The sequence below is a fragment of the Melospiza georgiana genome, chromosome 4 (assembly GCF_028018845.1).
Source record: "Melospiza georgiana isolate bMelGeo1 chromosome 4, bMelGeo1.pri, whole genome shotgun sequence".
Taxonomy (NCBI): domain Eukaryota; kingdom Metazoa; phylum Chordata; class Aves; order Passeriformes; family Passerellidae; genus Melospiza; species Melospiza georgiana.
The window spans coordinates 66,035,060-66,048,726 of NC_080433.1; the positions used below are offsets into that span (position 1 = coordinate 66,035,060).

The following is a 13,667-nucleotide window of genomic DNA, read 5'->3' on the forward strand; positions in this document are numbered from 1 at the left end:
GACCGGCTGCCCCACGGGTTGTGAAGAGAAGCCTCTCCTCCATCCCTTCCCTCATCACCACGTGCTGCCCGAGCCCGCGCCACAGCGCCCCCTGCAGGCACGGGGGAGTCACCGCACCGGCCCTGCCCGCCGGCAGCCAGCAGCGCCCCTGCCGGCCGTGCCTGGAACTGCACCGACAAGGAAAGTGCCGCGGCCAAAAGGCTGGGAGGGAGTTCTGGGTTCTGCTCATCATTAATGCTGTAGCTGCTGTTCTTTGTTTGCTTTGTTATACATACTAGTAAAGAACTGTTATTGCTCTCTTTGCCTGAGAGCCCCTTAATTTCGAAATTATTATAATTTGAAGAGAAGGGCTTTACATTTTCCATTCCAAAGGAAGCTCCTGCCTTCCTTAGCAGACACCTGTTTTTCAAACCAAGACAACGTTATGTTTATTTTTAGAGATGGAGTTGCAAATATTATGAAATTCTCTCTAAATAAAAAAGAAAGTGAATGCTCAAAATTCTTTTTTTTTTTTCATGCTTAATTAGGTGCATGCACTATTGTAAATATTTCTCCATGAACAAGCAATCTCTCTGCCTAATTGCACTTCCTGTATGGTTGCAGTTCATTATCAAAATTTCTCTGTACCTGAAACCCCATTAGCCTCTCAGCCCTGCTGTGCCACTACAGCTACAATCCTTGTGTTTGGATCTTTAGACACAAAGACTCTAGTGTCGGTGATCTACATGAGAAATAACTTAATTTATAGGCAATTTCCAAGTAACTTTGACCGATATGTCTTTGAAGAAGACACTAAGTTTCTGAGGAAAGTCACACTTAATGTCCCAGTGGTTCTTGATTATTAGCCCTATAAATTTAAGGTGGGATAGGAGAGAAAATGCTACCACATGAATCATAGTTTCATGCTTTTTTTCTATTATAAGTATTTTGTATTCTGCCTCAGTAATACTGATTATTTTACAATTGCATATTAATCTTCAGTATAAAGTGTTTTATAGAAAATTGATTTGAAGGACATCTGGCTTTAAGCAGAAGTTCAAACCATGTAATCATGGTTATAAAATTTAGATAAGGAGGCTGAAGGCGACACTGACAAAAAGCCTGAGGTTCTGAGACTGGGACTGGCACAGATGAAATCACCTAAGACAATAGTGACCTCCCAAAACTCTGCTAACCCCAGGAAGGTCCTAATGTCTTACTGGACTAAACAGCTTAGGGTACTCTCATACCTACATAAGTCAAAGTCTTGGACAGCTATAAACAGGCACCTATTCCAGAAAGTGAAATAGAAAAGAAAGCCCTTAAACACTGGTTTAAAACAGATTCCCTACATGTTGGGATGTCATGCCTAGGGCTCCTGGCTGCAGAATGAAGAGCAATACCACAGAAGTCTCTGGGAAGACCTTAGAGTAGCCTTCTGGTACCTAAATGGGACCTACAAGAAACCTGGAAAGGGACTTTTTTTAAAAGGGCATGGAGTGATAGGACAGAGGGTAATGGTTTCAAGAGAGCAGGCTTATATTAGTCACAAGGAAGAAATTCTTTCCTGTGAGGGTAGTGAAACACTGAAACGGGCTGCGCAGAGAAGCTGTGGATGCCCCATGCCTGGAAGTGTTCAAGGCCAGGATGGATAGGGTTTTGAGAAAGCTGGTCTGGTGTCCCTGCCCATGCTAGGGGGATTGGAACAAGATGGGTTTGAAGGTCCCTTCCAACACAAACCCATCTGCGATTCCATTATATCATTCTAACACTGCCAGTCACAAGCAGAAGCAAGGACATATGTGCATGAGTCAAGGCAGAGAAACTGGGCTCAAAACACTCCTGTCTTCAGTATCTGTCGGTGTCCTTACGTGTCATGCAGGCCTCTAGGCCCGAGCCCCTCCTGGTGGCTCAGACATCAGTGCTAATCTTCACAAAGCTCAGCTGCAGCTGCATGGCTCAGCTGCATGGGCTCACTCTAAAGTCCTCTATTTGTGATGTAAAGGGAGCTCTGCTCTTTTGGCCAGTTTACCCAGTATCTCACATCTTTCATGCAGCTCTGAAGGCTGACCAAAAAATGAAGGTAATTTAAGGCAAAGGGGGAAATTCTCATCAGTTCCTGGGCTTTGGTCAAGACTCACAGGTTAAGTGAGTTAAGTGGTAAGTGGTTACCCCACAAAGAGAGCAAACACCAAAATCATCATTAAAAGCTTTCCTTCTGCTTTCAAAAATGCATTATTTCTTTCTAATATTTTGTCATGTTTTTGTTATGCTTATGTTTCTCTTATATTCAAATTTAAAAAAAAAATTGCCATTTAATAAAGAAAATTTAGAATTCTCATGAGAGTACAAAAGCCCGAAGGGGAAAAAGGGACATTTCCAATACTCCACTGCCAATACTCCAACACTCATGTATCAGCTTCCTACTGCATATCAACATTGCTCAGGCAGCTGGGCTTTCCTGGGGAAATGTTGGCTGGATTAACTGCCACACCACTGGCAATAATCATAGGTACTCATGGCCTCCTGGGGAAGAATGAGCATATCATTAACTCAGCTACTGGGTAAGTTTCCCATAGTCTTAGAAGTTTTAAAACTCATTTTTAGCCTGTTTCTAGTAACACAATGAAAATTTTTTTCCAAAGAGAAAGGAAATATATTGAACTAAGGCACCATCTCCCTTGTCATAGCTTGTGAGAAGGCCGTCTCTGAGACTAGCAGTGGCAAGGGTTACTTCATAAGTCTGTAGCTGAGTTACCATATATAGGTATCTTGCCCTTTTTCTGATGTGGAGCAGTCGCTCAGAGAATGGTAAGAAAGGTAATTTTTCGAGTCCTGTTATGAGGCAGAACCTTGGACAGAGGAAAGTGATTGTTTTTGATACTCCAAGAAAGCTGAGCCACTGGAGTCTTGAACAAATATGTAATTGAACTTACAGAACAGGCAGGGAAATATTGAAAATCAGAGAATGGAATTATTTTTTCCCTTAAATATAGCCTATCCAGGTTTAAAACAAAGAAGAAAACCAAAGAAACAACAAAAAAAAACGCCAATGAAATGACAATATTAATGTTATTCTAAAATATAATATAAAATATGAATAAAAATATAATATTAATAAGTTATTTATCGCAATGAAATTATACTTACTAGGAGTGTAAGGAGGGTTATTGATTTCAGTATCAGCACATCCAGGTATCTGGCCTCTCATGAAATTGGATGGTTCATTCATATCCTTTAATAAAGAGAGCAAGACATATGAAAATCTTCATTTTCTTTTTTTTAAAGAAGGAAGGGCAGATATAATGAAACATACAATCCAGATGCCATCGTAGTCAAGAACATCCTTGAACTCCAGACACAACTGGGTCCACCATTCCACTGTCCTGGGGTTGCTGTAGTCAGGAAACACACAGTCTCCAGGAGGCCAGGCCTAGGGGTTACAAATGTAAATCCTGGTTATTTTCCCATTTCTATTGCACTGCTGCTTTATTGTTTTGAAGCAGCACTAGACAAAATGCATCACAAAATTTAAAAACCCACCTGCCCAACAGCAGGAGTCACGCCATCAGAGTTGTTCACCCACACTCCCATTTCCTGGCCGAGTTCATAAGGTCTGTAAGTGCCTGGCTCCTCATCCTTGGCTATGAAAGGGTCCTGAAAAGAGTGATCATACTTCCATTATTAAAATCCCAGAGGTAACAAATCATCTTCTATTTTATATTTTATAAAAATTTGTGTTATGTTTTCTTAGTGCTGATTGCAAAAATATTGGAAGAAAACAGCATTAAAATTTAATAGGAGTCGAGAGCAAATCATTTAGAAAAAGTCATTAAGGATATGTCATGAGTATTTCTTGTGTAAGGCAAAAGCAATGTGAAATTACTAAATATCCTCACATTTATTTTTTATGAGACTTTCTATGTTCAAATTATTTTAAGACAGGCACTAGATTTTTACTCCCCCTGCACCAAGGTCTCTGCTGGGGCTGGGTGCTGTGCTGGACATTCCCACACTCGAGCACCTCTGAGCTTCGTCCACGGCAATCCGTATTCCGGCTGCCTCAGCACCAACAGCTCAGTGCTGGAATAACTAAAACTTTTCAAGGGGCTTGAAGCTGGGCACATCCAACCTCAAAAGGGCCCTGTTAGCCCTCCATTCCAGACCAGTGTTGGACAAGGACGTCCAAGTTATGCCAGTCTGATGCAGAGAGCCCAATTCACACCTGCCTGTGGGGCCCTACACCTCTGCCGTCCCCAGGCACCAAGAGCACAGCACTTTACACACCACAGCTTGTTCCTGCCCCTTCCTACTGCTTGGGGTGCTCACCACCTCCCACTGCTGCCCCTGATATTGACACCTACAACTCCTCTCCCTCAGGATGACCATCAGTAGCCACCAAGCTGGTACAAAGAGAGCCTGATCAGCTCCTGGGGATGATAGAGGCCCACCCATCATGCTGGGAGTAATAAAATTAAGAATACTTTGAGATGCTAGTGAATGAAGAGGTACTTTGCAACTCTGCCCAGCATTCAGCTGCAACCAAAAGGAGGTAAGTGCACTTTGCAATACATCCCTAATTGGAAGCAACTCTCTGCTTTGTGGCTTTTAGAACACATAAAGACTGCAGCCATTTTAGTAGGGAATTCTTTACTTTCTCCTTAGAAAATCTTACTTTCTCAGGTTCTGCTCTAGGCAAAACCTTTCAGTTATGAAACACAATGGAGAAAAACATCATTGAAACAATTATTCCACTCAGTTGTAGCTGCTGCAATAATTTAAGTGAACTTGAATCAAAATGTGATAGAAATCTAACTAATAAATGTCTTAAAAAGAATAAAGTATCAGACCCCAAATGGTAAGTTGCTTTAAAGGCTTGTTTTAAATCTAATTTAAATACATGAATTAATTACTGATTTACTTGTGAGCCCTCTGATAAGCATAGCCCTGGTGAGGAAAGTATATTCTCCATGCCTCAACAACAAAAGGTACAGCTAAATCCCTACTTTAAGCCCAAAATTTTGTTTAACTTTATCTAGCTCTGGTGTCTCCTCCATAAGGACCATAAGTGTCCGTTACATTTTTAACTTGTTCAATAGTCCAACTTTGCAAAAGAGAAAACGGTCCATCTGCAATAATTATCTTATAATTGTGGTAAAGATGTCTCTCAAGGGACACGAAGGCTAGAAGAAGTCAGCTTAATTAGCTACTCCTAATGCAAACTTATGGTTTCCTTCAGCTGAAAGGTTGTTCCAGAGCATAAATCTAATATATTATGCAGGTTTAGTATTGCCCTAAAGAAAACAAAAGCTCTCCATGCCTGCAAGGGTAGTTTGTGGGGAAGGAGTTTCATGCCTGTTAAATCTTCACTCATTTTTTTAGCATTTAGGGGAAGAAGTGCTGAGCATCCTTAACTCCAGCTGACTGCCTGAAGACCTGTGAGCCCCCAGCATGCACCCAGACTGATGCACTTCCACCTGCAGCCCCACTCCAAATATATTTTTATGCACATCCATAAAAACTCATCTCTGGAAATTTTTGTCTCTATAGCTCACACAATTGGACTTAAAATGTTAAAAACATCGAGCATTATTTTGAATCATGAGCATGTTGCTCTTGACTTTTTAAGTATTTAGTCACTTATGTCATTCTTAGCTGTTTCTGTTTTAGTATGACTTAACAGACAGTATACAAGGTATTTCATTAAAGATGCTCTTTAGTAAAAATGTTTATAATTTTTCAATGTACTCATTGTTACTTTAGAACATCTTTGTTTCTAAAGAATATATTTGTTCTGACACAGCTGAAACATGCACAATTATTTATTGCAATGATGATGACCAGGGGCTGACATGCAAAGTCACAATTTCCCCTAAATAGAGGTGGCCTCTGAGAGAGATTAGGAGAGAGGAGAGCTGAAGGGCTGCATTAAAGGCTCCAGTAATGGAGCCAGGCTACTCCAGAGGGGACCATAGTCACAGAGGGCTCTCAGCACCGGGTGCAAGCACGGGGAGCAGACCTCCTGCTGGTGTGGCACCAGCAAGCACATGATGGTGGCACAGCTGAGATCAGGGGCCCATCCTCAGGCAGGCTGCCAGTGTCAGTACTGCTGGCTGTCAGATCTGTGCTTTGCTTATGACCAAAGTGGTCTTGAGATGATAGATGGAACCCATTCCCTAAATCCATTTACTAGAGGTTTTCCATGACACTAACTGGCTGTCAGAGCCCATTTCCTGAAATCATCATGAGGGAGGCAACAATCTGCTATATTTGGAGAATTCACCAATTCCTGTCACTACCCAAAGGGAATCTAAATAGAAAATTGTTTTTTCAGTATCCAACTGGATTACACTTGCCTTGATTGCACCCACTGTGACTTGGGAATGAAACCCTTCACACTGCTCCAGCTCCCAACTCAACTTAGGGGAATACTTTACATCACTAAAGAATGCTAACAGACAGATTTTGACAGAGATATCAGCAACTGTAATAAAGTGAAAATAGAAAACTTCAGTACCAGTGCAACCTACACTTCTCGTTAACTTTTAAACAATGAAGGACAGACTGGCTTAGCTTTTGTTCTTTTTCCACAAGCTTGGCTAAAGAACTAGAGCAGAGGACAGGCCTCGGTTACAGGTTAGTGGAAGGATGAAAGAAAGAATTTCTATCTGGATTCCCATTAGCTCACTGCATGAATTAAGAGATGCTATGTTCCTTGTATCTGTCTCACAGCTGAATTGACACAACACCTCCCTTCACTGCTGCCATCTGAGAAACTGAGAGGGCTTTAAAAATGTTGCTGAAGTCAAACTCATAAGGAAGAAGAAAATGGATAACTAAACCATGACTGCTTGCCTGTAGCTTCATACTCAGCAGCAAGTGCAAAAGAACTGGAGACATCCCAACAGTGATGACAAAGACTACCATGTATTTACTGAAAGGCAAGAGTGCATAGGAAGAGGTACCCCAAAATCCTGGTATTTTGCTCCTATACTAATGTTTTGCAAGCTATTTTGAGATAAACCAATAAATAGGCATGTGGTATTTAATGTTACAGCTCTAAGAGATTAGATAATTTTTAGAGCAGTATTGAGGTTACAGAGAACCTAAACTGCCTAACAGTTAGAGAGAGCAATCAGTCCTGACAGCACATGTGCTCACTACTGCTTGGTTATTTACAATGATGTATCCATTTAATTTGGGTCTATTTTTGTCTTAAACTTTCTCTCCATCAATGTGACTTAGTAATCTGTTACTATTTAAACGCTGTGCCTTGAACCTTCACTGATGAAAACTGATTTCACTGCTGCACCCCCGAGCTTCTCAGAATGGAACCTTCAGGGGAAGGCATCTTTAGGGACAAATGCCTAGCAAGCAGCATTCACTGGATGCACACTGCTGACTGCAAGCAGCATTCACTGGATGCACACTGCAAGCAGCATTCACTGGATGCACACTGCTGAATGCAAGCAGCATTCACTGGATGCACACTGACTGCAAGCAGCATTCACTGGATGCACACTGCTGACTGCAAGCAGCATTCACTGGATGCACACTGCTGACTGCAAGCAGCATTCACTGGATGCACACTGCAAGCAGCATTCACTGTATGCACACTGCTGACTGCAAGCAGCATTCACTGGATGCACACTGCTGTTTCCATTATCAATATGAAATTGATCACTTGGGCTGCGTGGTTTTGTTTGAGAGTCCTAGTAGTAAATGAAATTATAGTATACCAAAGCAAAGATTAGGCAAATAATAAAAGGTATGTTTAAAGAAACTATCAAAAAAGTCTTAATTAAAAAGAAAACACTGGTATAGCTATCTGTGGAGTTGACTAATCCATCCTCCTCAGTCATGTTTTAAACTTCAAAACAAACTACCAGAAAAAAAATAAGGACAGGACGGAGGCACTTCTGCCTTTATCTATCTATTTAACAAGAAAATGTGATTTTTAGATGAGAAAACTGCAGTAGCTCTTGCTTATCTTGACTCCAGATACACCAGCAAGTGTATCTGTGAAAGAGCAACTGTATCACAATTCAGGACTCTGCTGTTCAGTCTCTCTCTCCACAAGCCTTTGACAGGACCCCCAGGGCAAGAAGAGGAACTTGGCCCTTATTTTAACAGGACTGGTTTGACTTAGGGTCCAAACAAGTGGACCTGTCCACCATGATTCAGTTGGATTAACTGAATCCTGGTCTCCTTAAAACCACGAGCCATCAATATAATTGCAGGTAAGTGTGTTTGTTTAGCCTAGCAGAGAAAGGCTGAGGGAGAATACACTTATTTCAATCAGTCTATCAAGAAAGAAAATATAAGGGTGAGGGACTGGCAGTTGGAGGTAAAGACAAATAAGTAGTACCCAAATGAACGTAGTACCCAAATGAACGTAGTACCCAAATGAAAGATATAAACTCACCACTTAGGTAGAAAACAGATTTCAAATCTACAGTTACAGCACAAAGTGCTGAGAGGAGCCCTGTGGGATTGTCTCCCCCTCCTCACCCTGTGGCTGCAGGTCAGCTCAGCCGTGCCTGATCCATCTGCTGGCTCTGCTCACAGCACCCACCTGGGGAGGGACCCTGGCCCCAGCAGCTGTCTGTGGCTCAGCTCACCTTGCTGACAGGCAGCTTTACCCTGACGTTTGCCCTGAATCTGTCCTGCTGCAGGACAAAATGCTTTTCCTCTTATCCTGCCCCCAGTGGTTATGGAGAACAAACTGCATCCTGCTCTGGGGAATGCAGCCCTCCTACTGCTAAGCTGCTGGGGGACAATGGAGAGCAAGATCTTGTGAATTTATCAATGGATTTTATTTGATTTCCTAATTTATTTTCACCTTTACTTAAATTTCGATTAAATTGGTCTCTAGTTTCCTTGCCACCATTGGTGCTCACTTAGCTATTGTGACAGAGTCATTTTGGCAGAAGGACATGTACAGAGAAGTGCTGGAGAGAAACAGCAAATTTTGTTGGAAAAATTTACTGGGGAAGATGGAAAACTCCAATTTTCACTTGTATCCAAATTAATTCATTTGTCCATATGCCAATTTTGGTTAGAGGTTCAACATACATTTTCCACAAATTTGCAGACAAGTAATCATCTCTCACATTAACATAGATAAAAAGTAAGTAAAAGAAACATGAATTGTAGTTAGTATATTCCAGAGTGATTAGGAATAGAATTTTTTCCACTATTCAGCAATTTTTGTATATGCATTAAAATAATTTGTTCATTTCAGGGAAAGAATTATATGAAAGTAATGACAACTCAGAGGCAAAATTTCCCATAACTCAGTGGGGAAAAAGTGACATAGAATTAATGTTTTGGTATAGAGATGATACTGATAGAGAGATATCAAATAAAGACAGCATTTCTAAAAATTAAATCTGTGAGAACTTTTTCTTCAGCTCTTCTCAACACATGAGAAAATGGAAAATCTTCTACACTGTGTTAGCACCTAGGTACTGCTATGAAAACTATGCTGGGAATAGTTCTTATAAATGGACAAATAATTAGCAACATGTTAATTTACCAGAATCAAAATGTTGTGCTTTCCGTTCTTCTTCATCTCCTTTATGAATTCTGGCAGACCAGCAAAATTCACTTTATCATAGGTGAAGTCCAGGCGACGCTCCATGTAGTCAATATCATAATGTTGCACATCCTAAACATTTTTCAAGTAAAAAATTACATTATTACTTCATCCAGCTCTGGAGTTCTCAGACAGGGAAGACATGGATCTGTTGGAGCAAGTCTAGAGGAGGGCCACAAAAATGACCAGAGGGGCTGGAGCACCTCAGCTCTGAGGACAGGCTGAGACAGAGAGGGCTGTTCAGCCTGGAGAAGGGAAGGCTCCAGGGAGAACTTACCTAAGCCTTTAAATACCTAGAGGAGCTTATAAGAAAGTTGGAGTCAGAATTTTTTGTAAGGGCTGTAGCAATTGGACAAGGGGTGGTGGTTGCAAACTAAAGGAGGGTAGATTCAGACTAGATATAGGGAAGGAATTTTTTACAATGAGGTGATTGCACAGGTAGATGGTGAATGCCCCATCCCTAGAAACATTCAATATTAAGTTGGACGGGAATCTAAGCAACCTGATTTAGTTGAAGATGCTCCTGCTCATTGCAGGGGTATTGGATCAGATGGCCTTTAATGGTGTCCTCCAACTCCAAGTATTCTATGATTCTATAACTGAAATATCTGATACAGAACTCAGAATGCATGCAATGGTATTTCTAAAAGGCAACTAATGTAATGAAGCCTAAGAGACTGTAATTGTAATCCCAGTAGTGGACTACAAGAAAATGTAGAAGCCCTAGTTTAGCAACTATTTTGCAGTGATCTGCATCAGAAGTTTGTTTTCCATTATTTGTTTTTGAAATGCTGGCACCTCATACTGCGTAACAGCAAATCCACACCAAAATCACCTGCTATGCAGCCAAGAGCAGCACTTAAACATCATGTTCACAGCCCACTTTAAATGTTCTTTTCAGCATTATGAAGATATTACATGCAAACCCACTACATAAGGTTATGAATGTCCTTTCATTCTGCAATTCCCTTTGTAAGATAATTACTTTTCCTCCATTATAATTGTATCACTTCAGAGTGCAAGGTTAGCACCCACAGTGAGAGACTCATACTCACATATGGGATGTCATAGCGCTTCATGCGATCGACGGTTTCCTTCAGAACATCAAGGCTGTTGTAGCCCCAGCGGGAGAGCTGGAATCCCAGGGCCCAGTAGGCTGGCATGTGTGGGCGTCCAATGGCCTGCAGCAGCAGTGAGGAACACAAACACCAGCGTGAGAGGGAAAGAAGTTACTCTGAAACACCAGGAGAGGCTTCCAGATCACTGAAAGCACAAGGGCCAGGCACAGGCATCACACATCCATTAAATACCCATTCCTTTCTCTGAGTGGCTCTTGGCACAGCATGCTTGGCACTTCTCCTGGTGGATCTTTGCCCTTCAGAGAGACTCCAACACCACCAGCACTGAGCATCACTTCTAAGGACACGGTGTATAAAAGCCAGGCTAATGTCAAACGTGGTCTCAGCCTCTGCACAGCAGCATGTGTCCTCACTTACACGGCACATGCCAGCAGAAATCCAGTGTGGAGCCTCATGCCACCTGATCCACAACAAGTCCACAAACTCCTCGGCCAACAGAAGGCAAATCTCCAGCCACACACAGCAACATAAGTTTTGCAAACTTCTCTTGCCACATCCAGCTGAACTAACTTATCAAGAGTCTGATCTTTATTTGCACTCTCTGATTTTTTAATCATATTTACACACCGATCTGATGAAACTCAGTCACTTATGGCTGACTACTGTTATTGCTGGCCCACATCCTTGTGTTGCCAGGCACTGACAATCCTCTTCAAGGCCAGACTTACTGTTTGGTCCTGAAATTCTCAACTGAAACACAAGGTAATGAGTTAAATATGATTTATAAATATTTGATTTCCACTGTCTGAATGTAATCCATCTGTAAATGGCATGAGGAAACTCAATTGAGAGCACAGGGAAGCAAGGCATCCTGCTCTGCTTCCCCCGGTGAGCGCTGCTGTGGTAACCTGGGATGAGCAGTGGGCAATTACAATGTGTCTGTTGTACAAATAAGCTGAAGTTTGGCTTTGTCTCATTAGTACACACCAGTGTTTTCTGGGGCACATCTCCTGAAATCCGTACTTCAGTTAAATCCAAGGAAACTAACCTTTGATTTGTATTTCTAACACCTATGCAGGCAATACATGAAAATCTAGTAGCTAGTAAGCAGCCATGACTTATTAATCAGCTGCAGCTATTGGCCCCCTTTGGCTAAATAATGGCCCCTCCCTTATTTCCTTGTGGATCTCCATAGTTAAGTAATTATGCTGAAAAGTGAAAAACAACAAAACTTGCATATTGGCAGCCAAACGCCATCTACTTCAAATAAATCAAACAAGGCACTTCTGGCAGTCTGTATCTATTGCATTGCTAAGCTCTCTGGAGATGCATTGCATGAAGGCACACTTTCCTATGGGATTTTCTCTAGGAAGTATGACCTGGGAAAGCAAGGCTGAGCTTGAAATTGCTCTAAAATACATCACAAGCTAGAGCATCAGTACACAGATGAACAAAGTGCATCAGACAGAAAACCACATGTGGGAGAGAGGCAGAGAAAAGCTGAGGATGCATTTAATGCCCCTGAGCTGGTAAACACACAGGGTAAATTGCTTCCAAACAAGAAATGCTTGGGAACACACAGCCAAACATTACAAATTTGGCTACAGTGTGCTTTCACTGGTTGGGGTGCTGCTGTTTCACATAAGCAGAAACATAAGGAGGCCATAACCAGTGGTGAGGTTAATGCTTTGGGTGTCTCCAGGAGGGACACCAGCTGATCAGCACAGTTGCCCATACACCTGCTGCTTGTCCTGTGCCACCAGACTTAACTTTCCTGATCCTCCTCAACACTTCTTCTCCTCCAATTCAGCTGGGGCTGGGGTATTCAGGAGAAGGGAGAGCAGCTCTCAGCAGTGTGCTCCTGCACAGAGGCACTCAGCCTCCACTGCACACTGCTGTGCCCTCACCAGGGCAGGCCCTGAACAGACAAAGGTGGTGCTACCATGTAGGGGGAGGCCAATGGGCAGACATGCCATAACCACTCTGGAGCTGTCCCATCTCCTTGCACATGTCACCAGGGTTTTTTTTGGATACATCTGATCACCCAGACCATCTTTCAAGCTCTACTGAGGTTTTCCATGGAGAGCTGAATGGGGTGTGATGGCTCAGGACAATCTCCCAGACACCTTGTGAGCCAGCACCAAGGTGTACAACACAGCATGGCCAACCTCAGGGCAAGAAGTCCTCCTCTCTAGCACATCCACACTCACCATGTTAAGGATAAATTCATCTGAGAAGGCAGCAGAGCTTGTTTTAGATCAGAAAAGGCTGCAGGATGAGCTTTGTGAACCCACCATTGTGTGCTCCTAAAGCAGATGCATATTTTGCCCTTGCTTTCTCTACTGGAAGCAGAGAATGACCTCTACAAACAAGGTTAAAAAAACAGACCAAAACAAAAGACCTCCCTAATGAAATAAAATGCTTTGTGCACAGGTTTCTCATCTTGGACAAGAGAAATAGGGAAAACTGGCTGATAAATATTAATCCTGCAGCTCAATGCAGAGCCCTGTGCCCTGGCAGGATGTCTGCATGGCATCTGTGCCTCTTTCCAAGCAGGCTGGGAAATGGGAGAGGGGGAACCAGCCTGGGCAGAGGCAGTGGGAGCTGCTGAGCAGCTCTGCCCTGGGTCCTGTGACACCCCAGGTCACTCCTGCCTGGGGAGGACAGCCTGGGACATTGCCAGTGCATTTCAAGAGTTGGATGGGGATTGGCTTCTTCCCCATGTCCTCTCAAGCATGCAGGTGGAGAGCAGGGGGGCTGGAGGTGGAGCTGTGGCCACTGGTGTGTCAGTCAGAGCCCTTCCAAAAGGGCATGTCCCCAGCACTGGGGTTTGCTGGGGTTCACCTGCTCACCCCTATGGCATGGTGCTGTGTCATTCTGGACCACAGAGTGAGACAGTGTTTTTGTGACAGCATCCCTTGAGGAGTTTGGCATTACAGCTGAACCAACAGAAAAATATCTACCTTGCAAGGAAGATATTAAGCTTTTAAAGCAATTAGTTCTCCAAGTTC

At 42.7% G+C, this 13,667-nt stretch overlaps 1 protein-coding gene across 1 annotated transcript in view; it reads right to left on the reverse strand.

The window, feature by feature from the left end:
- The window catches only part of LOC131083022 (sucrase-isomaltase, intestinal-like), a 60,220-nt gene that overhangs the window by 25,288 nt on the left and 21,265 nt on the right, over positions 1 to 13,667 (reverse strand). Inside the window, exons 8-12 of the mRNA XM_058023301.1 lie at positions 10,633 to 10,758; positions 9,518 to 9,649; positions 3,523 to 3,636; positions 3,296 to 3,412; positions 3,130 to 3,214 (exon numbers count right to left, since the gene is read on the reverse strand). Coding sequence (XP_057879284.1) covers positions 3,130 to 3,214; positions 3,296 to 3,412; positions 3,523 to 3,636; positions 9,518 to 9,649; positions 10,633 to 10,758 — 574 coding nt within the window. The remainder of the gene's footprint in view (positions 1 to 3,129; positions 3,215 to 3,295; positions 3,413 to 3,522; positions 3,637 to 9,517; positions 9,650 to 10,632; positions 10,759 to 13,667) is intronic.